General features: G+C 35.8%; 2 protein-coding genes across 2 annotated transcripts; one reads left to right on the top strand and one right to left on the bottom strand.

Annotated features, from left to right (window-relative positions):
* Nucleotides 1–187: 187 nt before the first annotated feature.
* On the bottom strand, nucleotides 188–3,161 carry LOC110690648 (GDSL esterase/lipase At5g03980-like). The gene is made up of 5 exons (XM_021867501.1): nucleotides 2,684–3,161; nucleotides 2,045–2,218; nucleotides 1,774–1,922; nucleotides 1,201–1,474; nucleotides 188–679 (listed from the first exon to the last, which is right to left on the bottom strand). Exons 1-5 carry the CDS (start codon nucleotides 2,991–2,993, stop codon nucleotides 435–437), a joined length of 1,152 nt encoding a protein of 383 aa, XP_021723193.1. The 5' UTR covers nucleotides 2,994–3,161; the 3' UTR covers nucleotides 188–434.
* A 1,993-nt stretch (nucleotides 3,162–5,154) lies between these two features.
* Nucleotides 5,155–26,255, top strand: LOC110690647 (pullulanase 1, chloroplastic-like). The gene is made up of 28 exons (XM_021867500.1): nucleotides 5,155–5,615; nucleotides 6,563–6,710; nucleotides 6,805–6,857; nucleotides 7,174–7,282; nucleotides 7,677–7,813; nucleotides 7,929–8,128; nucleotides 8,264–8,413; nucleotides 8,813–8,873; nucleotides 9,431–9,551; nucleotides 10,933–11,023; nucleotides 11,119–11,212; nucleotides 11,332–11,427; nucleotides 11,515–11,655; nucleotides 12,016–12,066; nucleotides 13,115–13,185; nucleotides 13,354–13,446; nucleotides 14,349–14,439; nucleotides 14,595–14,666; nucleotides 15,834–15,890; nucleotides 16,933–17,001; nucleotides 17,145–17,201; nucleotides 17,293–17,367; nucleotides 23,994–24,082; nucleotides 24,224–24,301; nucleotides 24,415–24,553; nucleotides 24,815–24,924; nucleotides 25,036–25,135; nucleotides 25,744–26,255. The coding sequence occupies exons 1-28, from the start codon at nucleotides 5,400–5,402 to the stop codon at nucleotides 25,852–25,854; spliced, it is 2,880 nt and encodes a 959-aa protein (XP_021723192.1). The 5' UTR covers nucleotides 5,155–5,399; the 3' UTR covers nucleotides 25,855–26,255.
* Nucleotides 26,256–26,570: the final 315 nt, after the last annotated feature.

Raw genomic sequence — 26,570 nt, 5'->3', positions numbered from 1 at the left:
AATAAAGCATGCGACAAAAAAAATGTACAAGGAGACATAAAAATTAAGTAAAAGATACTTTTTCATTATATTTCATACATGATATGACTCATACGAGCAATAAGCCGAATTGCAAAAACTACTATATTCATAAAATGTATAATTATACCCGTATAACAAAATTGATGCAAAGAGAGATTGTACAAGCTAGATAAATACTTGTATATTATATTAACTGAGTATAATTTTTTTATATCTTCGATTTGACCACATATATATATAAAAAGGTGAAGTCAACCATTGTGTAAAACTCTCAAGTAGCAATATCTACTAAGTGCACTAAATGTTGCCAAGAGATGGTTGAGCATAAAATAAGTAAACATATATGGACTCCTTTTGTCTTCTTTGAATTGTTTTCACATCACCTAAGATCATTTGATTTGTCTCTTAGGTTTTTACCTAATAGGTTTCCTCAATCGCCTTCGAATTTGTTTTTCAAGTACGGGTACGAATTGTTCTAATAATTGGTCTCCAACCCCTTTGTATCCTTGTTGAGTCAAATGAATTCCATCCCAACTTATTCTTTTACTAGGGTCTCGACAAATGGGAGATCCAGGGCTGCCACAACCAGTTGTGCCAAAATTATAAGGATTATAACCATATCCACAACAAGCCTTTGTGGTTTCATCCTGCTCAATCCCTGTAAGATAATATACAATTTGTTAACTGTATGCGAAGTACAAATTAAAGTTAATGATGTTTATGGAACATGTTCCAAACAATATTACGAGTAAATGTATTATTATATCCAACATTTATATTGTTTCAAAACATTGCTTGGAGGGGGGGGGGATAGAGTGTTAGAAATCATTGGTATTTGGTTCACAAGGTGGTATGAATATATAATTAAAAATGAAAGCAAGATACGAGTAGTACATATGGTTTGTAAGTCAGTTTTTAATAGAGGCCTACTTTGAAAGGAAAGGTGGAGGATGTTGGACTTAATTGTCAAATTAGAATTAAAGAAGAAGATTTAATAAGTATAGTTTCAATCAATAAGGTATTCATGACTAAGTGTGTATATGAATAAAAGGCGACTTTAATTTTTACTTGACTTTATTTAAGATGAAACCTCATTTATCTGTATATGTGGTTAAACTGTAATATATAGAGCTTGTACTCATGCAACGTAGTTCAATTAACAAAGTATTTGAACATTACCTAATTGTCGAGCATTAGCAATGACCCATATCAATGCGGAATAGTAATCTCCATATACGATTGCCACATCTGGGTGCTTTTGTTGCAATTGCTTGATGGCTTGAATCAACTTTATATTGTAGGACTTTGCGAAATTATTGTAGTCTTTCAAGCACCCAAGTTTATCATACTTAGATTTATCATTTGTAGCAAATTTAGCTAGATAAAGAGGCACACATCCGATAGGAAAGTTCCCGGGCACCACAATATTAGTAGCCCCAAGTTTAATCACTTCCTGAAAATTATGCAAAAAATGTTGATATTGTGAATCACCTACTCTTTGTAATGGCAATAATATTATAAAAAAACTAACCTAATCATCCAACCCAAACCAAATTACACTTGGATTATACACAAAACAAGTTTAATTTACCCGTGTTTGACCATAACTAAGATTGACTTGAATAATATGACCTCAAAATTAGTATGTACTCCATAATTCTCTTAAAAGAAATATAGACTCAATATAACCCGAACTAAATTGATGTGACTAGCCTGTTTTCTATTTAATTAGTCATTCAAGTTTCAACTCACCTCGATGGCATTTTTTATGGTTTGCACAACTCCGGGGACAAGCTTAGCTACCTCCTTTATTGATTTGCCTTGGTTAAAAGGACCATTGAAGTCATTACCTCCAATCTCTCCCATTAGCACCAATGACTTTTGTAGTTGTCTTTTAATTGCTGCAATTAATCATGCAAATCATTATGTACATGAAATTAAGGGAATGAATAGAGTTATCCAAAGTTTTGGAAATTTAACCAAAAAATTCAACGAATTAATGTAGCATTAAACAAGAATGTACCCATTGAATTATGATAAGTAGTCATGAGGTGATATTTAAACCAAACAAGCTGCCTAGCCAAAGAATTGTATTTGCCATTAGCAGTTGCGCCTATTACGGCAAAATTGGCCCCGTGTCTAAAGTCGCTTCCTTTAGCAAGATATGGACTCAGCAGTGGTAGATGGAAGAACATTGCTATCATGCACAATTCCATATAATTATTAGTCACCCATAAAAAAAAAAACACGACACAAAAACACACATAAATATATATATATAACCGAGTATAACTTATTGTGAGACATTAAAAGTATACCTTATAGAAAAAGTTGTCATAAATCTAAATCATGCATGTTATTTCTAGTAATGGTAAATTGGACATCATTATCTTGCTTCATTGTGGTTTAATCAAACCCGTTGACTTACTTGACTACGTACCAAATTAAAGGAGAATAAAGGAAAGAAGAATGATTTACTGATATCTAATTTAAGGTGAGTTATTACTTTTAAGTGGATAATATATTTTTTAATGTCTTTTAATAAAGTCATAAAACACTGTCTGAACTAAAACTAAGTATTAAAAGAGCAAAGAAAGTATATTATCATACATTAAACCAATATATCATATACGAAGTATATATCTAAGTTCATGATACGTACCAATGTAGTCCACCATGATAAGGCCATCGGAGGCACGACCCGTTGGGTGGTAGCTTTGGCCATAAGGAAGCCTACTATAGGTGGACTCTTCCCCATTGACCTCTCGGATGTAGTTGCCGGTGTCGGAAAGAGAGTCACCAAATTGGTAGATAGCCTCAATCTCCCTAGTCAATCTAATTAGATCTCTTTTGCTTACAAGAGAGTCACCCACAACGTTTCGGTCACGAGTAACATTAGTAGCACTAGCACATAACAACAATGAGGAGAACAAGAGAGATTGCATGAACAACCGAAACAAGAAGTGTTCCATTGTTGTTGATCAACCGAAAACTACAACTCATGGATTACTCATTGCTTAAAGAGTTGGAGTATATATAAGGTGTTTTGACATGATCATAATAATGTGTTTTGACCTTTTTTTGTTGGCAACAAACTATTTGATGATATGAAGACAATTTCTCCATAACTATATTTATTCTTTTGTTAGAATGTGCATGAAATCATTTGGTTTATGAATTCTTTTAGAGAAGATTTTATGCTTCATCATTCATTTTGAATAGCTTTTTATTTCTTAGAAATTACACAAGCTAGTTGCTTTGCTTTGCTTATGAATTTGGCGTGTGATTTAATTTAGATAGAACCAAAGCATAAGCATGTAATTTTTTATAAATTGCATCAATCTCTAAGCATAGAAATTCAAATAATACAATAATAATGGACAATCATATATCCCCCAATACTAGACCTTGGTCACATAAAATTAAATAATGATAAAAATGATGGGCCATATTATTGAGATTATTAAGTTTTACGTAACAATATGAATTGCATTATTATTGTATGTTAAATAAATCAGAATTTTGCAATCATCAATGTTAAGACCAAACCTCATTATTAGTGCCCACCTCTAAATAAACTACCATCCACACCAATAAGCATACTTAGCTTCACGTCTTATTTGCCGTAGGGAATTAGTTATGTTAAAAATAAATATTGTTACGGAGTTAATGTAAGTTTTGAAATTCTATATTAGTGTCTTCCCTAATATATACACCCACCATTGCCCAAGCCTCCTCCATCCCTCCATAAGTTGGTTCCCATGCGTCATTCATATTGAGTTCAAGTCATGTCAATTCGAGTCGGGTCGTCAATTATTTATTGTTAAGACTTGAGCTAGGTTGATTTTAAGTTCAGATTGGCTCATTTTTAATTCTATTGCCATTATGTTTAATTATTTTAATATAATACGGTTATTAGGATATAATTTGGAATTCAAGTTAGGTATTTCTTGTTGGGTAACTTAAAAATGTGAGTTTTGACGGCTCTACTTGAGCCTGTAAAGATAAAACCCATCAAGACTCAAGAGTAACTTGGACAACCCAAGTTTACTTAAAAACATCTTTAGTGAAACGAGGCCCATTATAACCCTTTTTGGCTACTCAAGAGACTCAAGACCAATAATGAGGCCATACTATTTGATGCCTTCTATGTCCAAGCATATTATATTGTCAAGCTTATTACACATTAATTGTGGAAAGACCAATTACGAGGGAGATGCAAGGCAATTTCATTCCTCCCCACCTTCTCTTTTCTCCTAATTAACACTTAGAATGGACCTATTTAGTGAGAGAAATATGCAAGCTAAAGTTCTTACTCCCTTCCCTTTCCTTCCCAAACATATTATCAAGCTTTTTACTCACCAATGCTCCCAAAGTTGTGTCAGAACAAATAAGATGGTTAAATATAAGAGGGTTAAATAAATCAAATTAAGTCAAGCTTCATCACGTTTCTTACTTGATCTTCCATCTTACTAGCTTGCTCTAGTTTCGCTTAAAGCTTGTTGTGCTTCAAGCTTTTCCTTAGCTCTAACCGAGTCACTTAAAGGATTTAGGTCACGTTCACTTCACCTTAAAATAATATTATATAGTTAAATAACTAATAAGCTAGGTTCAGTAAATGGAGCAAATCCAGTTCGGTAAATATAATATTAAATCGAACAATACGTTTCAATTCAACAAAAATTAAGACGAAGATTACAAGGCATTAGTTGATATTTGCTTGTTATCATCATAAGTTCATAACCTTATATGGTCAGGTTGTACGTGTTAATCAATATGTCATGCTAAGCTAAGCGAATTCTGCTTGATTTATTAGACCAAGAAAAAACGTGTTAGAGTCATGTCAATCTTTCATAAACAAAGGTCATGTACAAGCATACAACTTAAATCACATGTCATATTAACAGACTCCTTACTTTGTACGAAGTAAATTGGTGAAAAACAAGCAAGTCGATTCATAGTTGTACAATACCCCTTGAATCACCGATGTCACGCACCCCTCATATCACGGTAGGCTCGTACCTGACCGACCCTCATGTTAGCTCGACCCATGCGGCCATGCCGCGCACTTTAACCGTTACCCCATGAGCCCTGGACCCGAACAAGAAACTTTTTAAAAGAATCAGCATTTCAACATCACTCATCACTCTTTTAGACTCATTATCACAGAAAATAACACGAATGACAAAGATAGCATGGAGATATTTGCAGAGAAAGACGAAACAATTTGCCCCAAATGACAAATCTTAACAGACTTACCATGAAATTCCCAATTTTCCATCAAAATCTACACAATTTTCCCACTTTACACCATCATTCTTCGTCTGCTCAACTAAATTTTCTGCTTCGACCGCCATAACCAAAAGCTTCATCTTCAAATGTCTTCACCATATAACCCCTTTGCTCTTTCTTCTAATCTTCATAACCATAATCTTCGTGTAGTACCCTTTAATTTTAGTTTGATTAAGAAATTACCATCTTTCTCAAATTCCATTTTCATTGGGTCTAATTCTAGAATCTTCCATTCTTCATCAAAGAAGGGTTTATCTTGCTTTTGTTGCTCAATGGCTGTTGAAGTTGATTCTGTTTCTCAGGTATAAATTTATTGTTGTTTTTATTGATTTTTAGAAATTTTGATCAAATTTATGAATAATTATGTTAAAGAGTAAGTTTCTGTATTGTTATGTTGTTTATGTCAGTGTATATTCTGTTTAAATTATGGAGTATTTGAGTATGAAATTGATGAATATTTGGAAATTTTGGAGTGACTGACATAAATATTTCTGTGATTTGTGAAGTGTGTTCTTTTACTTGGAAGTTTGGAACAGAAATGTTTGGTTGACGTTGAGAGTTAAAGACCCTTGTGTGAGACAAAAAGAGGAAGAATGTAGTTTCATAAAAGTTTATATATTTTTAATATGAGAGTGGCTAATCATAGTGTGAAGGTAGTTAACCCTTAGGGTCAGGTTAATGTATCATGATTTGTGTTATCCTCGACTAGTTAGAGGTAAGGTTGTATACATCTAAACCTCTACGGATTGACTAAGTGCAAAATTGAAACTAGGTGATGGGAGGTTGAAGAAGGATTACCTTGAAAAAGCTTCACTTTCATCACATAATTCTACATTTTTCGATTAGTATTACTTTTGGTATCGACCATTATGATTCTTTTCCTTAGAGTTCACACTAATGCGGGAGATAATTTTTATTTAAAATGGTAAGAGCACTAATTTTTGTGAAGGTTGGGTGAATAATTTAAGGTTCCTTGATGAAGGATAGTAAGGATTTATCTACTAGCTACATTGAGATAATTTTGACTCCTTATAATGTCTTTAAACAAGTATATAACTTGTGTTTTTTTGGTGGATTCATGAGGCAATTAGTCTATGGAGCTAGCCGAACCAGCCTAATGTGTTAGATTTGGTTTTAATCATTATGCTATACAGTTATCATGGTAGTGACTTAGGTGCAGTTTCCTACAAAGCTTTGATTCATCACCTTACAAATGTGTTAATGGCTAGTGAAAACTTGATTATTGCAGATTGAATTGCAAGGGACTTTAAATAGCTCTAGAGCATATTGGCCGAGCAAGTATATCCTTGCCTGGAATGTTGATGTTGGAAATGGTTCATACTACTTGTTTGCAAGTAAAACTGCTGCACTAAGGGTTACGAATGATGGGATAGAAGGTCTGGTGTTATGTCATACTTCTCTGATATATGTACATTCATGTATAATGGAAAAGAGACTCTACCCTAACTTGGCTCTTATATGAGTTGACAGGCTATGATGTGAAGATAAAGCTTGACAAGGTCAATGGGGGATTGCCAGCACATGTAAGCTGCTTAATAAATCGCGATAATATGCACTGTCCTTGTCACTTTCCTCTATTATCTAGCAAATAGGATTATAATTTTCCTACCCTTCCCCCTCTTTGTTACCTGTCTAATAACACATATGTATGTTCATAACTCCACATGTTCGTATCAAGTCTTCCTTGAAAGTATGAATACCATTTGCAAAGTTACAAGGATAGTGATATGAAATCATGCTTGTAGTTCATACTAGTATGTACTTTTGTAAAATTTGTGATCCAGTGCTTGAATACTCTCTTTCTTTATTGCTTTGATCTAATCTATCTACATTTTTTAGGTTACTGAAAAATTTCCTCATATTAGAGGTTACTCAGCCTTCAGAGCTCCTGCTAACCTGGATGTCGAAAGTCTGCTGAAGTGTCAACTAGCAGTTGCTGCTTTCAGTGGTAAGCTTTCAAGTTGTGACCTTGGCCAATTTAAAAGAAATTTATTCAAACTGACGCCATTCTGAAAGATAAATTAGTTCTTATAGTTGCCTTGTTATCCTCCACTTTACAGCTACAAAGGACATGAGAATTTTCCTGAGTAGTTTCTGTGTTCTCAATGTTTGAGTGGCAATTTATTTCCTTTGTGTTCAACACTAGAAAAATAATAAAATTTGATTGATGCATCCAATTATTCTAAGTATAATCATTTTTGCATATATGCAATCTTTGTTCTTCACTGTCCATCTGATGAATTTCCTGGTGCATCTGATGTCTCTGGTAAAAACCTTGATCGTGACAAGCATGCTGGTGTCTAGCCCTGGTTACTGACAATGCTTTATTTATACTTGTACAGGTGATGGGGCTTGCAGAAATGTTACTGGTTTGCAACTACCTGGCGTTATCGATGAGCTATATTCTTATGATGGTCCTCTAGGTGCTGTTTTCTCAGAGGACTCCATATCATTAAACTTATGGGCTCCTACTGCTCAAGTATGTTGTCCTTCTCTTTCCTTTTGTCTCCCAGATCTCTTTCACGACTTGCACTTATTTTAGATCATTATGTACTTATTTGAGGAAATTGTGTGCTATCTGTTTAAACAAGTAGGCCGTGAATGCGAGCATATATAGGGACCCATTAGGTGGTGAACCGTTACAAACTGTTCAGCTAAATGAATCAAGTGGTGTTTGGATTGTTGTTGGACCAAGAAGCTGGGAAGGGTGTTACTATGTGTATGAAGTCACTGTCTACCATCATACCACCTTGAGAATTGAAAAATGCTTTGCTATTGATCCATATGCCAGAGGGTATGTCAGTTTTCCTTCAAACGTGAAAGGGGAATGCAGTGCTTTTAATCCTTCATCTACTATAGCTATTATCAACAGGATCAATAGAAAACATATATTTAAGGGTACATTTGTTTTATTTTTTGGTTAAAATAGGGTTTCAGCAGATGTAAAGCGAACGTTATTGGCTGATATAAAGTCTGAATCACTAAAGCCTGAAGGATGGGATAATCTGGCTGATGAAAAGCCTCATCTTCTTTCTCCTTCTGACATCAGTATCTATGAGCTGCACATAAGAGATTTCAGGTGGGTTTTGTAATATCTTGGAAACAGAAAATACAAATTTTGTGAATTTTACTGTCATATATATATATATATATATATATATATATATATATATATATATATATATATATATCCCTTGTTAGTGATAGATACTATTTTGCTACAACTTTTGAATGAAATTAATTTACTGAGACCAGGAAAAATGAACAGCTTTCAGGAAATAACTTTTGACAATTTGCACACTTGGGTTGGCTCAATTTTTGGGAAGATTTAGGTTTATATAAATGCTTCCATTGTAAATCTCCAGGGCTTCAATTTTATTTTTTTCTGATCTTTGTGATTTAACGTTATCAATCTTATGATTTGGGCACTGTTGAGGATTTGTGGGCTAATGGCTTTAACAACTGTGCTCTTTTACAGTGCTTACGACCTTACTGTAAGCCCTGACCTTCGTGGTGGATACCTTGCGTTTACATCACAGGTATTTATATAATTTTTGTTTGTCTGCTCTAAAAACTTTTTATTCTTGCTTGGATGTTTTCTTCAGTATATCAACTTCAATACTGAACTGACTCGTGTTTTAAATTATGAATCCTGTAACTGATCGTGTTCAAGTAAAAGTACTTCAACCCCCCCCCCTCCCCCAGAAGGATCAATTATAGAAATCAGTAGAAAGGGGAAAGGGGTGTAATACTACTACTGTAATACCAATTTCATTTCCCTTACTCTTCACATTAGCCAAGTTTATTTAGAATTTCTCACTTGATGCTGCATCTGATCCAAAGTGTAGTAATCGATTCCATCGCTCACAGGAAGAAATTGTGTTATTGAGTGTTACAATGACTATTACCAAGTGTTGGGAAACAAGACCTTAATAATTATATTGGTTAAGCTCACCTTTACAGTCTTTGTGTGTATAATTACATTGGTTAAGCAGACCTTTACATTCATTGTGTGTATAATTATAGTGGCTAAGCTTACCTTTACAATGAGAAAGGATATTTTATGAAGCCTTACTGATTAAACTTCTACTTGAAGGACTCTGCTGGTGTTAATCATTTGAAGAAGTTATCAGCTGCTGGTCTTACTCACGTGCATCTACTGCCAAGCTTCCAGTTTGCTGAAGTTGATGATGACAAAAAGAAATGGAAATTTGTTGGTAATTACTATTGCTTGTCTTCTCTAACAATTTGATGCTAACATATGTAGATTACACATAACAATGAACTTTTATCTATATATAGGAGCAAACATTGCTGAAATTGTGTTAGTAGCCTTTGAAATTATTTGCTTAGTTGATTGCTCCCCAACTGAAGTTTCCATTTGCGTTGCAAACACTAACATTCTAAGCAGCATAGACTTTATTGAAACTTTTCTGCCTAATATGTGAGAGCAAGCATATTCTCTTGCTTGAATACTTCAAGTCTGCAAGATCTTATAGCCCTCAAAGAACTTATCAATTTTGTTGTAGAGCATGTAGAATAATAAACCATGATTTTAACTACACTTGAATGTGTCAACTTAAAAAAATTTATTGCAAGCATTGTGTCAAGGTATATTTTCCTGGGGATAAGGATTTAAATCTAAAATTATATGGCCTGTGCCTCTACATGTGTTGACACTAAGTTATATGTAATAGACTAACATTAACAAGGGTAGTTTGGGAATTTTAGTACTTTTAGGTTAGTAGCCCTTATTCCTAACTAAGCCTTAGTATAAATAAGGGATAGTGTATGCATTAGCTATCATGTGAATTGTGAGGAAAAAAATGTTGAGAGTAGTAACCTCAAGTTACTAGGAGAGTGATAACCTAAAGTTATCAAGAGAGTGATAGCCTTAAGCTATTAATCTATCCTTTTGTATCCAATTTTCAGCCATTATTAATCAAAGTATCAAGCTTTTATCTCTTAATTAGTCTTTAAATCAGAAAATACTAAGGCAGTACATAACATTATATTCCTGAAAAATCGCCAAGTTTTGCCAGAATAAATCTCCTTTTATTGTCTCTTAGTTCTGGCTCTCTGAAAGTGGTGCGTTCCTTTAGGCTCCTTTGTCAGTAAATCTGAGAATAGTCTTATTCTTTGTTGATATGCCTCAATTCTTTATTTGAGGTTCTTAAATAGGATATTTTATAATTTTAGATAGATGTGAGTATAGACCCAATGGATGGGAACAAAAATGGGGCCCTAAAAGCTTGGTGTATTGCTCAGTGTGCACCACTCACTGTATCATATCTAGGAAGTTACCCACTGTGGTTAATGCTTGAATGTTGATTCTGGCCAAAAAAGGTTTTATTAAAAAATGAGATGTTTACTTGAAACGGATGAAAGGTCCTTAGGGAACAAGCTGTCTATGGCTGTTCGAATTTAGCTTGCATTTGTTTTCGGCCATTTTAGCATATTTTAGTATTCCTATTGGTTTCTTGCCGTCTCTTAGTTGATTCTTATCCATTTTCCATGAAGTCATTTGAATTTTATAGTAATTTTAGTATTTATCGGGCTCTTTGTTTAGTCATTTCAATGATAAGAACCTTTTTTCAGATACTAAGATGTTAGAAACACTACCACCTGATTCAGAAGAGCAACAAGCTCAAATAACTGCCATCCGTGATGAGGATGGGTATAACTGGGGGTAGGCTTCAATCCCTTTGGACTATAGTTAGCTCAAAATTCCCTTCTCTTGCAGTATTATTTGATATTTTGTTACTAATTTTTCCTTTTATGAAGATATAATCCTGTTTTATGGGGGACACCTAAGGGAAGCTATGCAACCGATCCTAATGGCCCATCTCGTATAATTGAGTTCAGAAAGATGGTCCAGGTGTGTATCTTGCCTTCTAGTCTTCTTTAATCATGGGGAAAAAGTGATCTTTGTTAGAGCTAGAATTCAGATCTAGCTTTCCATTCCATCATAAAACTAAAATATTGACTTGGTTACAGGCACTAAATCATATCGGGCTTCGTGTAGTGTTGGATGTTGTTTATAACCATTTAAATAGCAGTGGGCCATCCGATGTAAACTCTGTTCTTGACAAGGTGTGCATATTGTTCATTCCATTTTATGCTTTCCTATGAATTTTCATTCCCATCTGTTTAACCTGATGTTAAACGTATTATTGATAGATTGTTCCGGGTTACTACTTAAGAAGGGATAATGATGGTGCTATTGAGAATAGCACATGCATAAATGACACGGCTAGTGAGCATTACATGGTTGAACGTCTGATTTTGGATGATTTAAAACATTGGTCCGTCAATTATAAGGTGATTGACTGATTTTGAATTGTCAAATCTTTCTCCCTTATACTTTCTTTTGTGATTTTGTTGCTTATTGCTGGATTGAAAGAAGAGGGAAGCCTTGGAATCTTCCTTTTCATAGACAATGGCTTGCAGCTTGGCCTCTTATTAACGGACAAGAAAACTGAATATGATTATCTTGTGTGTATGCTATTAGCTTTAGATGGCAGGGCACAGAACGCTTTAGGACTAGCACCTGGTGTTAGACTAGGCTGAGAGCTTTCCCTTTTTGTCAATTATTGTTTTTCAATAGTTCTTTATTTTGTTATCTCAATTTCATCATGCAAATGTCTGTAATTTGTATTTTATGACCACCCTTTCTTGCAGGTTGATGGTTTCAGATTTGATCTCATGGGCCACATCATGAAACATACAATGGTATGTATTTGATAGTTTAAGAGTTTTCTTTAATTACAGATTGTAGTACACTGGTACTTCTATGTCATGATGATTTTGATCTTTCTTTCTTATTCTTCTAGCTTAATTTAGATAACCTTGACTGATGGGTGAGTGAAATGTAATCGGTCATGTAATAGATAAATACATAAGCTCTTCATATTCCTATTCCTAGTAACCTGTGAATAGATAAATAGTTTTGCTTGAATCTTGATTTCATGATACCTAATTTACTTTGCTGTCCAGAGAACCTCCACTCTCTTATAACCTACTTCCTCCATTTCTCAATAGTTGCACCATCTTGACTTTTATGCTATTCCTATACTACCTTTGGCCACGTTTGTTTACTAATATATAAACTAAATCTCATCATTAATTGCTGTTGTGTTAATCTCAATGTATATTTTCAAAAAATATATTTTTATAGTTGTTATAAAGCATTATTAAAGATATTAATGGTCAAAGCAATGTATTGGCAAACATGTCTAGTCAAATTGATGCAACTATTAAGAAATGTAGGTAGTATACGGTATTATTATTATTTTATGTATAATCTTTCCCTTTCAAACCATTTCTCAGTTTTTTTTTATTCCTAGAGGAAACATAGGCTAGTTAAATATGCAATTTCTGAATTGTGCAATTGAAAGTATACACTAGGAATTCCCTTTGCGAGGAAGGCTTCCTAATGATTACTATTTTCTTACCTTCAAGCGTAAAACAAAAAAAAAAAAAAAAAAAATGAAAGTAACAATTGCCTGGTAGCTGACTGAACTGTTTGGCTGGAAATAACTTTAATTGGCTCTTTTACCTGTATCTAGATGAAAAGAATATACCCGCTACACGGAATAATCACTGTTCATGTAGTCGACCCCTCTTATGGGATTAAGGCTTTGGTTGATTGGTTGATAGATGAAAAGAATTCTAAGTTAATACACTACTTCTTTGGTTTGCTTTCTATAAGTATGTGATTATGTGTCACGCAATCAGCTCAAAATTTAAATCTAAACAACTTTTTTTAAACTGGTTACAGGTGAAAGCAACAAGTATGCTCCAAGGCCTTTCAAAAACCCAAGATGGTGTAGAAGGTTCAAGCATTTATATGTAAGTGACAACCGTTGGTGGTCTCTAAATTTTATCACTTGTATACACAAGTATAATTGTATTTCCCTTCCAGTCTGAGTTTGCTTTTTTTTTTTAAAAAAAAATAAATAAATCCTGTCTATTCTGTCTTGGTTCTATTGTTTGGATTACCATTTGATCTTCCTTTAGATATGGTGAAGGTTGGGACTTTGGTGAGGTTGCAAATAATGCACGTGGAGTAAATGCATCTCAAATGAATCTTAGTGGCACAGGAATTGGAAGGTAAATGTTTAATGTTTGTCCCCTTCAATGCATGTGATATGTATATTTTTGTGACCAAAAATGGTTGATCAAAATGAATGTCATGTATACTCTGTGCTTAACTTAACGTCTATATCGCACAAAAGAGGGAATATCATGTGGTTTTTAATTGTTCAGTTTCTATATTAACTAGTATGTAGCCTGGGATTGGGTCGTTAGTTTGAATATCCTATTGTATTATATGAGTTCCAAACTGCAAAGTATGTAATGGAAACTTGCAATAGATAGAATAACTAATGAAAAGAAATACAATATAAACATCTCCTATCCACATTAGTTATGTTTGGGTTGAGTATGCAAGCATAACTAAAAGATAGCTTAGAAGGCAAGAGTCCTATGACTTCTAACCCATTTCTTGTCAGTCTGGATTTCAAAATCTATAAGTGTTCAAATAGACAAAAAGTGTACATGCCTCATGGATATAGACTGTACCAAGTACACGAAGCTTACTAGTTAGTAAGACACCAAGACTGACCCTGTTGGGTCAGGCTCTCTGAGGCCTTATAAGTAATACCAAAGTATGGTGTGAAAGCTCTCCCCTGGGAACCACCGCTAAAGATCTTCGAGAACATAATTTTGTCACCTTGTATCAAACCTGGGCAGTGCTTCTGGGCAAGTGACGCGGAATTGAGGATGCCACTAAACTACAAGTCACTTTAATTCTTTGAAGTGATGTGAGGAATTTATCCCTGTAGTCTTAAGTGGGTTAACTTAAAGTAATCACTATTCACATTTATTTTCATTTCCTTAATAAATAAAATGTTCAATCATCTTGACTTATTATGCTTTCTGTATATATAATATCTTAGCCAAGCAGAACTACTATCAGTCAATTACTTTTAATCCTGCCAAATCTTGTTCAGTTTTAATGATCGAATTCGAGATGCAGTGCTTGGCGGGGGCCCTTTTGGCCCCCTTCTTCAGCAAGGTTACGTGACTGGCTTATCTTTACAGGTAAATTATTCTTCATGTGGATCTTCCACTAAGTAATTTGTCTTTGTAGTTTCTCTGTGTTTGAAATCTTTTATCTAAAATTGTATAATTCTCGTCAATAAAGTAAAATGAAGCAACAGGCATTCTTGAATCTTTTAATCTTTCCTGATCTGCAGCCTAATGATAATGACCATGGTGGCAAAGCTAATGCAGATCGTATGCTCGCTGTGGCAAAAGATCATATACAGGTTCTTTACTCAGTTCCTTCTGCTTTTTCAATTGATAATGACAAGGATACAGTAATGGTTAAACATTAATTCTTTATAAAATTAGTTTGTACCTCGTTCTGTGCTGTTTTAAGAAAGCAGTTGCCTTGCAAAGGATTTGCTTTGTATAATTTTTTTCTTGCTTGAAGAAGATAAAGACTAAATTTTTGGTACATTTTAATTTTTATGTTTATCTTTAAGTATTTCAGCAGAGTAATGATTTTTATTTTGAAAAATATTGGTAATTGGAGTGACATTGATATTCTTATTTTTCCATAGGTAGAGGTTTTAAGGGTTGTCTTTTCGTTTACCTTCGATGTGATCAGAATAGTTTACTCATTTGACATATATCATGTTTTTCATAATGTATAGAGAACAGTCCCATTTTTTTTTAGTAATTATTATGCTCTTGATGGGCGGTTTTGCTGTCAAGAATGAGAGATTGACAGGTGAAAAATCGTGTATACTCCATCTGCGTTTACTTATCATACTCAAGAAAGGTACAAAATCAAAGGAACATCTTTTTTTGGTCTCCTAATATCTTTATGTCTTACAAGTTCCAACCAAACACAATTTCCCTTCAAAATTGTCACTGCAAAGCTAACAAATTTTTGGGACATCCTAAAAAGAAATTTTGAATAATCTGATGGCAGAGGAGTTATGTATTCAAATTATTATTGCTCTTTTATATGTCTTTTTGACTGATGTCATATTAGAAGGATTTTATATCGGATAAAATCTAAATCCCAATGCAGGGAAGGGATAGGTTCATTTTGTGATTAGTATCAGTGTTCAATCTGTTCACTCTTTCTGAAGGGTATAATATATATGTAAGGCTAAAACCAATTACCCACCCTGCGCTCTCTCCCTCCTTTTTTAGTGGGAAAATTTGAAGGTGGACTAGTAATGTTTCAGGCAGATTATAGATTCAATGTCTTTAATTTGTACTGACAACTGTCTCTTAAAGTCATCACTTCCTTCTTGAAGTCACGGTTGCCATATAATCTCTGCTATATTTTCAATTTTGTAATTGTAATATTCTTTGCCATCTGAACCATCTACAGAGCAATCAGCAACAGATTCAGTTCTTTATTTATGTTATTGCAGTGAGTTAATCAAGCTCTCTTTTTTTTCTTTGGTATAAATTAGGTTGGGTTGGCAGCAAACTTGAGAGACTTCATGCTGACTAACTGTGATGGCAGACAGGTAATTACTTTTACAGCAAAATTCTGATGAATACAAATTCTTTTGGTTGCTGATCTCAAAAGGGTTTTTTTTTTTTTTTTTTTTTTTTTAATATGATGTGGGCTTCATATTTTTGTCTCTCTCCTCTTCACCATTCATTAGAGCCTTTAAAAAAAGTCGTATCACTTAGCTATTAATATGATGGTATTTTTTTATCAGGCTCCATTTTGAAATCTTATTCTTAGTTTAAATTGGACTTCTTTAAATGGACTTTTTTAAATGGACTTGATCACTGTTGATTTGTGTTCAATTTTGCTATGTTTCTTCTGCTAGCATTACAATAACAATTACTATCATTAGCAGCATCTTTCATCATCAGCACCTGAATTTCGTAACATGTCTCCGTTGATCAATAGCAATTTACTATCATTAGCCCTCAAAGATGTATGCATCACCTCTCTATCTTTCCTATATGTGTTGATCATTCCATAACATGTCATCCATATCATCTATGGGGATTCTTTGACAGAAAGTTCAAGGTTAATTGGTGTGGGTAATGTGAATGATGTCAAATCGCCTATATGGCTAAGCAATTGATGTGAAAATGAGGGTGTTTAACTTTATGGGTTCTGTTATAAGTTTCATGACAATGATCTCCATGATATCAATATTTTTATCCTAAATTTATGACGTCCATTTAGCCAAACTTAGAATACACCTAATAAGCTTATAGTTGACATTTTTTTTTAAACTCCATTGCAAGTCATTTTTCTATAGATATTTGATAGCTATAGCATTTATTCAATTCTTTGTGTGCCTTCCAAATGACACTACCTAGAATCATCTACCGTGGACTGCAAAATGAGTTGGAACTGGAATCAAATCCCAGCTTAATCTGATATAATCTTTCATATTTTGAATTCCTCCTAGTGCAGTAGTGCCCTTGATTATTTTGTTAGAGCTTATCATTGATTTCTGAAGGTGATGATAAGGTCCTATATGCTCTGTTTCTATTTTCTTCTTATGCTGGTCAACTTGCGTAAACCTTTGTTTCGCCTTCCAGGTAAAAGGTTCTGAAGTTTATACCTATGGTGGATCACCGGTTGGGTATGCTATGCAGCCTATAGAAACTGTGAGTATCAATTGGAAAATCTGTTTGAATATTTTTTTTTTTTTTGGTGAAAAAATCTGTTTGAATATAAAACTTCATTAGATGCATCCCAAGGCTTGCTAAATATGTTTTGTTTATTTCTTACATTTACCTTATATCTGCAGATCAACTATGTCTCAGCTCATGATAATGAAACTCTTTTCGATATTGTCAGTTTGAAGGTGCATATTTGCAAAAGTCCATAATTTTTTCCAGTCAAGGGGCTGAAGATTATCTTACCTTGAACTTAATATAATTTCTTTGGTTATCCAGACTGCTACCTATACTTCGCTGGACGAGAGATGTAGGGTAAATCATCTAGCTACAAGTATCATAGCTCTTACCCAGGTTACAATTCTTAATTCTTTGTATTTTACAAAATCTTGTGCTATACTAATGCCAATTGAAATTAACAGCTTGTTTGGATGGAGAGAAATGGAGGGAAGGGAAGGGGAGGGAAAGAAAGAGATGAGTTTTCCTCCATTTGGATAGCAAAAATAGGAGGTAAGGGAATTGGGAGGAAGAGAAATGGAAGGAAATAATTTATTTCCACAATTAAGAAACAAATCTTTCCAAATTAGAGAAGATTAGGAAGGAAAACTTGTTTTAATATTCTCCCACACATACTGTTCGTTTGTTACTGTTAGATTATGTAAATAATCTCGTATATAATTAGTTTGTAATTTACTAATATAGCCTTAACCCTAACCTAGTATCGCTTGTATTATATATTGACTTTTGATCAATGAGAATGGCACGGCAAATATTCTCTCATCTCTCATATTCTCTCATGGTATCACGAGTTTAGGTTACGATACGACCTAATTCGCTTCCGCTCTTCTCTTCTCTTCTCCTCTAATCTTCTTCCTTATCAATGGCCGAATCCTCCAAGATTCACCCTGCTACTGTCGTTTCCAATATCAAGGCCTGTATACCCATAGTTCTTGATTACGATGGCAAGCAGTACAATGTCTACTGTGTTTCAATTGCATTGCCGCGCAAATTTGGTCCTCAACCATATCAAACCACCAGAAAAACCAGTTACTCCGGCCACCGCTAAGGAATCCGAACCAGTTGACAAGAACCTTTGGCAACGACTTGACGATATTGTGCGTGGATGGATTTATAGCACAATTTCCCCTGATCTTCTCAATTCCATCATTGATTCGGATGATAAAGTCGTTGATGCGTGAATCGATTGGAATTTTTTTTCAGAAATAACAAGTCTGCTAGGGCTTTGCAACTTGATGCCCAATTCACAAACACTCGGCTAGAACAATTTGATGGTGTCCGTCCCTATTGCTCCCAACTCAAATCTCTGGCTGACGGTTTGAAGAATGTTGGAGATCCTGTCTCCGATAATCGAATGGCTTTGCAACTCTTAAAGGGTCTCTCGGAGGAGTATAAACCCTTTCGCACTTCCGTTCGTCATCTAAACCCTTTACCCTCGTTTGACACCCTCCGTTCTATGCTAGAGTTGGAGGAACAGGGGAATGCTGCGGAATTATCTCACGAGTCCCATGCTGAGGCTCATATCTCGCAAGCTTCTCTCTCGGCACCGCACAACAACAACGATCAATCTCACAATTCTCATTCTCGTGGGGGGAATCAGCATTCCGGTGGCCGGAAGAATAAGGGTAAGGGCGGCACCACCAAGGGGAAGGGTGGTGCCGGGCAGCAGCAGCAGCGTGGTGGCTCCACGCAACAGCAGCAGCAGCGTGGAGCACCAGCGCCACAGCAGCAGCAGGCAGGGTGGGCAGCATACCCTCCTTGGCACTATTGGCAGCCAACACCGTGGGCGATGCCTCCCTGCCCAAATCCCTCTCAAGGTCAAGGGTCACAACAGTGGGCAGCCCCTAGACCTATGTCCTCTCAGTCCGGTGTGCTAGGACCGAGACCATCTCAAGCTTATTTTGTGAACGATCCATCTCAAGCTTCAGGTTATATGCCAACCAACATTGAGCAAGCTATGCATACTATGACTCTTGCCGACCCGAATTATTATATGGACACCGGTGCTACATCCCATATGACACACTCTCAAGGTAACTTGTCGTCATATTCTCATTTACATAGAAATAATAATAATTCGATTATTGTTGGTGATGGTAGCAAAATTCCAATTCACGGTTATGGTCACAAAATCTTGAATCCAAACACACTCCAACTCAAAAATGTCCTCCATGTTCCCAAACTTGTCAAAAATCTTATCTCAGTTAGAAAATTCACTATTGACAATAATGTTTCAATTGAATTTGATCCTTTTGGGTTTTCTGTGAAGGACTTGCAGACGGGGAGCAAAATAGTGAGGTGTAATAGCAGTGGCGATCTTTATCCTTTCTTCAACAATCGTCAACTCTTTTCTTCTTCTATTCCGTCGAAACGCAATTTTGAGTTCTTTGCGTAGTAGCAATCTTATCAATTGTAATAAGGCGAATAAACATGTTTGTCATTCTTGTCCTTTGGGAAAATTAATGAAATTTCCTTTTTATGATTCTACGACTCATACTACTATGCCTTTTGATATTGTTCATAGTGATTTGTGGACGTCTCCCGTCCTTAGCTCCCTTGGTCATAAATATTATGTTCTATTTCTTGATGATTACACGAATTTTTTATGGACTTTCCCCATCTCTTCTAAGTCTCAAGTCTATAATTTATTCAATCGTGTTAGAACATATATTAAAACTCAATTTGAGAGAGAAATAAAAGCTTTCCAATGTGACAATGGTCGAGAATTTGACAATGATGCTTTCACTAAATTTTGTCATCAAAATGGCATGACTTTCCGTCTTTGTTGTCCATATACTTCTCCTCAAAATGGTAAGGCCGAGAGAAAAATAAAAACGATAAACAATATCATTCGAACTCTTCTATGTCATGCTTCTTTGCCCCCTTCCTTTTGGCACTATGCATTGGACATGGCTACCTACCTTCACAATATCTTGCCTACAAAACTTCTTGGTTACAAATCCCCAACTCAAGTTCTTTATCAAAAGAATCCCGCCTAATGGTTGTTTGTGCTATCCACTTCTTCCCTCCTCTAAGATACATAAACTCCAAGCTCGTTCCGTCCATTGTGTTTTTCTTGGTTATCCTTCGAATCATAGAGGATATAGGTGTTATGATATGTCGAGTCGAAAAATTTTTGTAGCAAGACATGTGTGGTTTGATGAGTTGTCTTTTCCCTTCTCTAAAATTCATTCACCCATGGCTCACACTTATGATTTTTTGGGTGAGGCCGAGTCTCCTTTTCATGGCCCTCTCTTGCGGCATTTTCTTGCCTCTCCCGAGCAGCCGCACGCATCTCCCACACATAGTGGCGAGAATGCAGCAGCTACTGCCCAGCCCGCTCGTTTTCCATCGGGTGCTGGCTGGGCAGCTCCTCGCAACACCCCGCAAGGCCAGCAAGCTTCGCAGGCAGCCTGCGGTGCATGCTTGCAGCCCGCAAGCATGCTGCGGGGTATGCTGCCTCCCTCCGTGCTTGCACCCTCTTCTCCTCCACCCAACCTATCTTCTCCAGCCACCCTACCTCCGGGCACCGCCACCTCTGTTGGGCAGAATAGGCCCCCTGTGGACCGTGGGTCTGTTCAATCAGCCACGGCCCACTCGGGTCCTACCCACACAGAGCTCCGAGGTGCCCCTCCTCCTCTCACTCACTCTACTCCTCCCTCTTCCTTTCCCGCACCATCACCGATGCCTTCTCATTCCATGGCTACTCGTAGCAAGCATGGCATTGTTAAACCAAATCCCAAATACCAGGATCAAACACATCATACTACTACCTCCATATCTCCCATTCCTAAGAACCCGGTTACCGCTCTTCGTGACCATAATTGGAAAATTGCTATGCAGAAAGAATATGATGCTCTTATTGACAATGGTACTTGGAAATTGGTTCCGCGACCACCGAATGTGAACATAATTCGGTCTTTGTGGATTTTCCGGCATAAGACTAAGTCTGATGGGTCTTTTGAGAGACATAAGGCTCGTCTTGTTAGTGATGGTAAAACTCAAAGGGAGGGCATTGATTGTGATGTGACATTTAGCCCGGTTGTTAAACCGGCTACTATTCGGGTGGTTCTTAGCATTGCTTTGGCTAAGTCTTGGCAAATTCATCAATTGGACGTGAAAAATGCATTCTTACATGGTCATTTGAATGAAACGGTTTACATGTATCAACCTTTGGGATTTAAAGATCCTGACAAACCCGATCATGTCTGTTTATTGGAGAAGTCACTATATGGTCTGAAACAGGCACCCCGTGCGTGGTACAAACGTTTTGCAGATTTTGTGGCTACTATTGGTTTTGCTAATAGCAAATCTGATACCTCTTTGTTCATCTATCGCCATGGTAATGATACTGCTTATCTACTTCTCTATGTTGATGATATTGTGCTTACTGCTTCTTCGGATTCTCTCCGACGACATATTATTTCTCGGCTTAGCTCTGAGTTTGCTATGAAGGATTTGGGTCCTCTGAGTTATTTTTTGGGTATTGCTGTTACTAGAGGTAAAAATGGTTTATTTTTTTCTCAAAGGAAGTATGCGCAGGAAATTTTGGAAAAAGCAGGAATGGCAAAGTGCAAGCCTTCGCCTACTCCTGTTGACACCAAAGGCAAATTGAGCACTCAGGAGGGTGCTCTGTATGACGATCCTACTTCTTATCGGCGCCTCTGTGGTGCTTTGCAGTACTTGACATTCACTCGCCCAGATATCTCTTATGCAGTTCAGCAGGTTTGCTTATTTATGCACTCACCCCTTGTTGAGCACATGGATGCGTTGAAACGCATTCTTCGATATATTCGAGGTACGACAGATTTTGGTTTGCAGTTGCATAAATCTCCTGTTTCTTCTCTTGTGTCATACACGGATGCTGATTGGGGCAGGTGTCCGGACACTCGTCGTTCTACATCAGGGTATTGTGTATACCTTGGTGATAATCTGATTTCTTGGTCTTCGAAACGCCAACCCACTTTGTCTAAGTCCAGCTGTGAAGCAGAGTACAGAGGGGTTGCCAATGTGGTTTCAGAATCCCGGTGGATTCGCAATTTGTTGCTCGAGCTCTTTCTTCCTATTCCGAAAGCAACATTGGTTTATTGTGACAATGTTAGTGCGATATATCTCTCTAGTAATCCAGTTCAGCATCAGCGCACTAAACACATTGAGATGGACATACACTTTGTTCGTGAGAAAGATCAAAGGGGTGAAGTTTGTGTCCTACATGTGCCTTCCCGATACCAGTTTGCAGACATCTTCACCAAAGGTCTGCCTAAGGTTTTATTTGATGATTTTCGGGACAGTCTAAGCGTTCATGGTCCTCCCGCTTTGACTGCAGGGGAGTATTAGATTATGTAAATAATCTCGTATATAATTAGTTTGTAATTTACTAATATAGCCTTAACCCTAACCTAGTATCGCTTGTATTATATATTGACTTTTGATCAATGAGAATGGCACGGCAAATATTCTCTCATCTCTCATATTCTCTCAGTTACCTCTAACACAAGCCGTCATCTTCCACTGTCATCTTTCGCCGCATCATTTGCCGACATATCCAAACCATTATCCGTCTTTTGTTTTCCAAAATAGATTTTAAAGTATAAAAAATTCTAATGTTGAGATTCATAATTTCTGGTTTTGATTTACAAAAATTGATTTTTCATGAAATCTGATTTTTAATTTCATTAATCAAGTTTCACAAAATTGATTTTGATCTTCAAAAATCGATTTTCTAAAGAAAAAAAAAAGGTTTTGATATTTAGAAACCAATTTCCTGAAAATACGATCTTCTTTTTCTAAAACCATCATTCAGAAATTTTTGTTTTGATTTTCGAAAATCAAATTTCAGAAATTTTGGTTTTAATTTGGCAAAAATCAATTTTCAGAAATTTTGTTTTGGAAAATCGACAATGAAGAAAATTTGCTTTCCAGAATTTCTTATTTTGGAAAATTTATGGATGAAAGAATTTTATATTTTCCAGAATTTTATATTTTGATGTTTTGATTTGTAAATTATTGATTTTGAAAAATTGAAAACTTCAATTCATATTATCATAAGAACAAACACATTAACTCGGTCATGAGTAAAATTCATAAGAACTAGCAAATTCCCTCACTCTCTCTTCCTTCATTTTCTCTGTTATCCAAATGAGGGATTTGGGATTTGGTTTTCTTCATCCTTCCCCTTCCTTCACCTCCCCTTCCTTCATCTTCCTTCCCCTCCCTTTCCTTCCAAAAGTTCTATTCAAACACAGCCTAACACTTTGTTTGGATAGGAAGAAATGGAAGGAAAAGAAGAGAAGAGAAATGGAGGGGGACAAAATCTCTTGTTTGGGTAAAAGATTGGGGGAAGGAAGGGGAAGGAGAGGGAGGGATCCATTTTCCCTTTCTCTATAATAACCATAATCTCTCCAAAATTGGAGAGATTTGGAGGGAAAATGGAGCTCACCTCCCCCTCCCTTTCTTTTCCCTTCCCTTCCTCCATTTTCCTTCCCCTTCTTTTCCTTCCTTCTTTGCTATCCAAACAAAGCGTAAGTGTTGCTATAACTTGAGAAGGGGGAGATAAATATATGTTCCAGAACAAACTCTGAGTTATTACTGAATTTGAAACTAGAATACCTGTATAAAAAAAATGTTACAACTGTGGTAAATTTTCTCCTTTGGCATGGCTTTAGAAGGTTTCACATTCTGGCCTTACCCCTAACGTTTCTCAACTAAATTGAAGTTGTTATCGGAGTATTCTATGCAATAGAGAATTTGTGGTGAGAAGTGATGAAGACATAAGTTAAACATACTCGACTAGAGAGGGGAAGAAACGTATACAGAATCAATAAAGAAAACAGAAAGGTCCTTGACTTGGTGTGACTGAATAGATTCATACTATATAATGTTTTTAAGCTTATATGCCTCTGATTAAAACAATATATATTGCATAAAATACCATGTTTTCTGAATGTCTTCTACGAATATAGGGAATACCTTTTTTCCATGCTGGTGATGAGTTACTACGTTCAAAGTCCCTTGACCGTGATTCTTACAACTCTGGTGATTGGTTTAACAGGTTTGTGATGATTCCATTTGTATTTTTTGTCTAAATGTCAGCTATATTCCAAGCATTTTATAATGGTGTTATCAATGATGATTTCATCTTATTTCACTACACTATATACTTATGCACTCCTGTTCTTATGTCTTTCATCAGATTGGACTTCAGCTATAATACCAACAACTGGGGCGTTGGCCTTCCTCCCAAGGATCAAAATCAGAACAATTGGCCTATGTAAGCTTTGTTTCTTTTATATGGTTTCATATCATGTTGCCATTCCATCATTATCGTCTTCTTGCTCAACTCAAATACTAAATATATTTATCTTCATGGATATACCCTTTCAGAATCAAGCAAAGACTGGAAAATCCATCATACAAGCCCGACAAGAGTCACATTATTGCTGCTGTTGAAAATTTCACCAACTTATTGCAAATTAGATACTCTTCCCCACTTTTCCGTTTAAGAAGTGCCAAGGATATTGAGGTAAAAGCAGGTTATTTGCATCACTATCAAACTATATGGTTTCGCAAAAACATACGATCTTTCAACTAAAACCAAGATATATATTTTAATTAACTGCATGGGCCTATATTTTGCTAATATGAGCAGTTATGTTACTAGGGAAGGATTATAAGATTATATGTTTGATCTTAGCATTTTAAAAATGAAGTCATATTCCTTTTATTTAATTAGATTACTGAGTAGCAGAAATAAAATTTATGTGTGATCTTCGATGTTTCTCAGGATCGAGTACGCTTCCACAATAATGTCCCTTCTTGGATTCCTGGACTTATTGCTATGAGCATTGAAGATGGTCATGCGGGTGCCTCTGGCTTGTCGCAAATAGATCCCAAGTAATTTTGTGAAACTCTTGCACTTCTCTGTAGTTTAAGTTTGTTAATTTTGTCAGCTACTAACATTTGATAGATGGGAAGAAGTATATTAATACCTTTTTTTTTTTACAGGTTCCAATATATTGTTGTAATGATCAATGTTCAGCCTACTGAAACCAAATTTACTAACCCAGATTTTCGAGCTAAATCTCTACAGCTACACCCAGTACTGGTAACAAATACTTATGCTTTCTTGTTCACTCTTGGTCCAAATATCTAGAATTGTCAAATTTATATAGCATGACTATTTAAAATAAACCACTCCAAATCTAACTGAAACTAGACAACATGATTTTGTTCTGAACTAGATTATCCTGACCTAAAATTTACCACTCCTAGTCTAACTGAAACTAGACAGCATGATTTTATTCTGAACCAGATAATCCTGACCTAAAGTTTTATAATATAACTGTCAGATTATCCTTATGTGGAATTGATCCATGAATAATGACTTGCTATACAAATATAACTCGGACTGAATTATTGCAAACCAATCCATATTCGAAGGAGCCTGTTGCCATCCCTTAAGATAACTGGTAGGTGCTATAGCACGTTAAAAAAAGAAACTATGGTCACCAGTCTCACCACTAATTTTGTATCTCGTCCTTGAAATCTTATATAAACCTTTGGAAGGGAAACCCACTTATAATGACCTATGACGTTTCTCAAATTCTGTGATTTGTGAACTAGAACTACAACTTAATAATCTATGTCACTCTTAACAAAATTAATTCTTGTCACTCATTTTAATTCTTTGTTGTCTCCTTCTGCACTCTGCAGTCAATGTCAGGAGACACGATCGTTAAGGAGTCAAAGTATGAGCCTTCTACTGGATGCTTTACTGTACCTCCTAAGACGACTGCTGTTTTTGTTGAACCACGACATGTTTAAGATGAACTTGGAAGTTGATGTCCAAGATGGCGACTGCATAGGAGTGTCATGAAGTGGAGTTCCTATCTGCACACCTACAATGTTCAACACACATACAACACGACAATGCCCGCAACTACTGCAGGCTCATAGTTTCATAGCTTCAGAACAATAATGCCACAAATAAAAACTGTCTTTAAGTCTTTATCTCTCTCCAAAAGTAATTTTAAGGTTTTGTAAGTCAGTTTCACTTCGTAGTTCATCTCAAATTTCCTGTAAGACCTGCCTTAATCTTACTCGCTTCGTATGTTGTAGTAGTGATTTTGTTATGCAGAAATAAAACAATGTGGCAGAATAAAAAATCTGTTGTTTTTCCTATACTGTTGTTCAATAAATTCCATGCCGTGAATACATGCTTTTCATTGTCTTGAACTCTTAACAAGGAGGGGAACTTCTAATGATTGTTGATTGAGATCACGCTTTCTTGCTGGAGTTCCTGATTTAGTTCAAAGAAATGATCACAACAGGGTAAATACACCTTGCGATTTGAATTGATGATACGCGAGATTTTTAAGTCAGATATCCTGCACACAATAAACACTGTCTTACCACGTATCCAGCACACAGTACATAGTCTGAACACAATTTTACAGCTTGATAAAACAGATTATCAGAGTTGGAAAACCTATTCAGTTCTCTTCATCAACAGGAACAATCTCTTGTTTCTCTTGTTGAAA

Source organism: Chenopodium quinoa, unplaced genomic scaffold (assembly GCF_001683475.1).
Source record: "Chenopodium quinoa cultivar QQ74 unplaced genomic scaffold, ASM168347v1, whole genome shotgun sequence".
In the NCBI taxonomy this organism is placed as follows: domain Eukaryota; kingdom Viridiplantae; phylum Streptophyta; class Magnoliopsida; order Caryophyllales; family Amaranthaceae; genus Chenopodium; species Chenopodium quinoa.
The sequence above is the reverse complement of the archived record's forward strand: the minus strand, read 5'-3'. Positions and strand labels throughout refer to the sequence as shown.

Excerpts from the sequence above, each read along its gene's own strand:
- LOC110690648 (XM_021867501.1), bottom strand. The coding sequence starts at position 2,993 with ATGGAACACTTCTTGTTTCGGTTGTTCATGCAATCTCTCTTGTTCTCC. Across the intron at positions 1,923-2,044 it reads TACTTATCATAATTCAATGG|CAATTAAAAGACAACTACAA; the intron begins GTACATTCTTGT and ends GATTAATTGCAG. Across the intron at positions 1,475-1,773 it reads CCATAAAAAATGCCATCGAG|GAAGTGATTAAACTTGGGGC; the intron begins GTGAGTTGAAAC and ends CATAATTTTCAG.
- LOC110690647 (XM_021867500.1), top strand. The coding sequence starts at position 5,400 with ATGTCTTCACCATATAACCCCTTTGCTCTTTCTTCTAATCTTCATAAC. Across the intron at positions 24,083-24,223 it reads TCTGGTGATTGGTTTAACAG|ATTGGACTTCAGCTATAATA; the intron begins GTTTGTGATGAT and ends GTCTTTCATCAG. Across the intron at positions 24,302-24,414 it reads AATCAGAACAATTGGCCTAT|AATCAAGCAAAGACTGGAAA; the intron begins GTAAGCTTTGTT and ends ATACCCTTTCAG.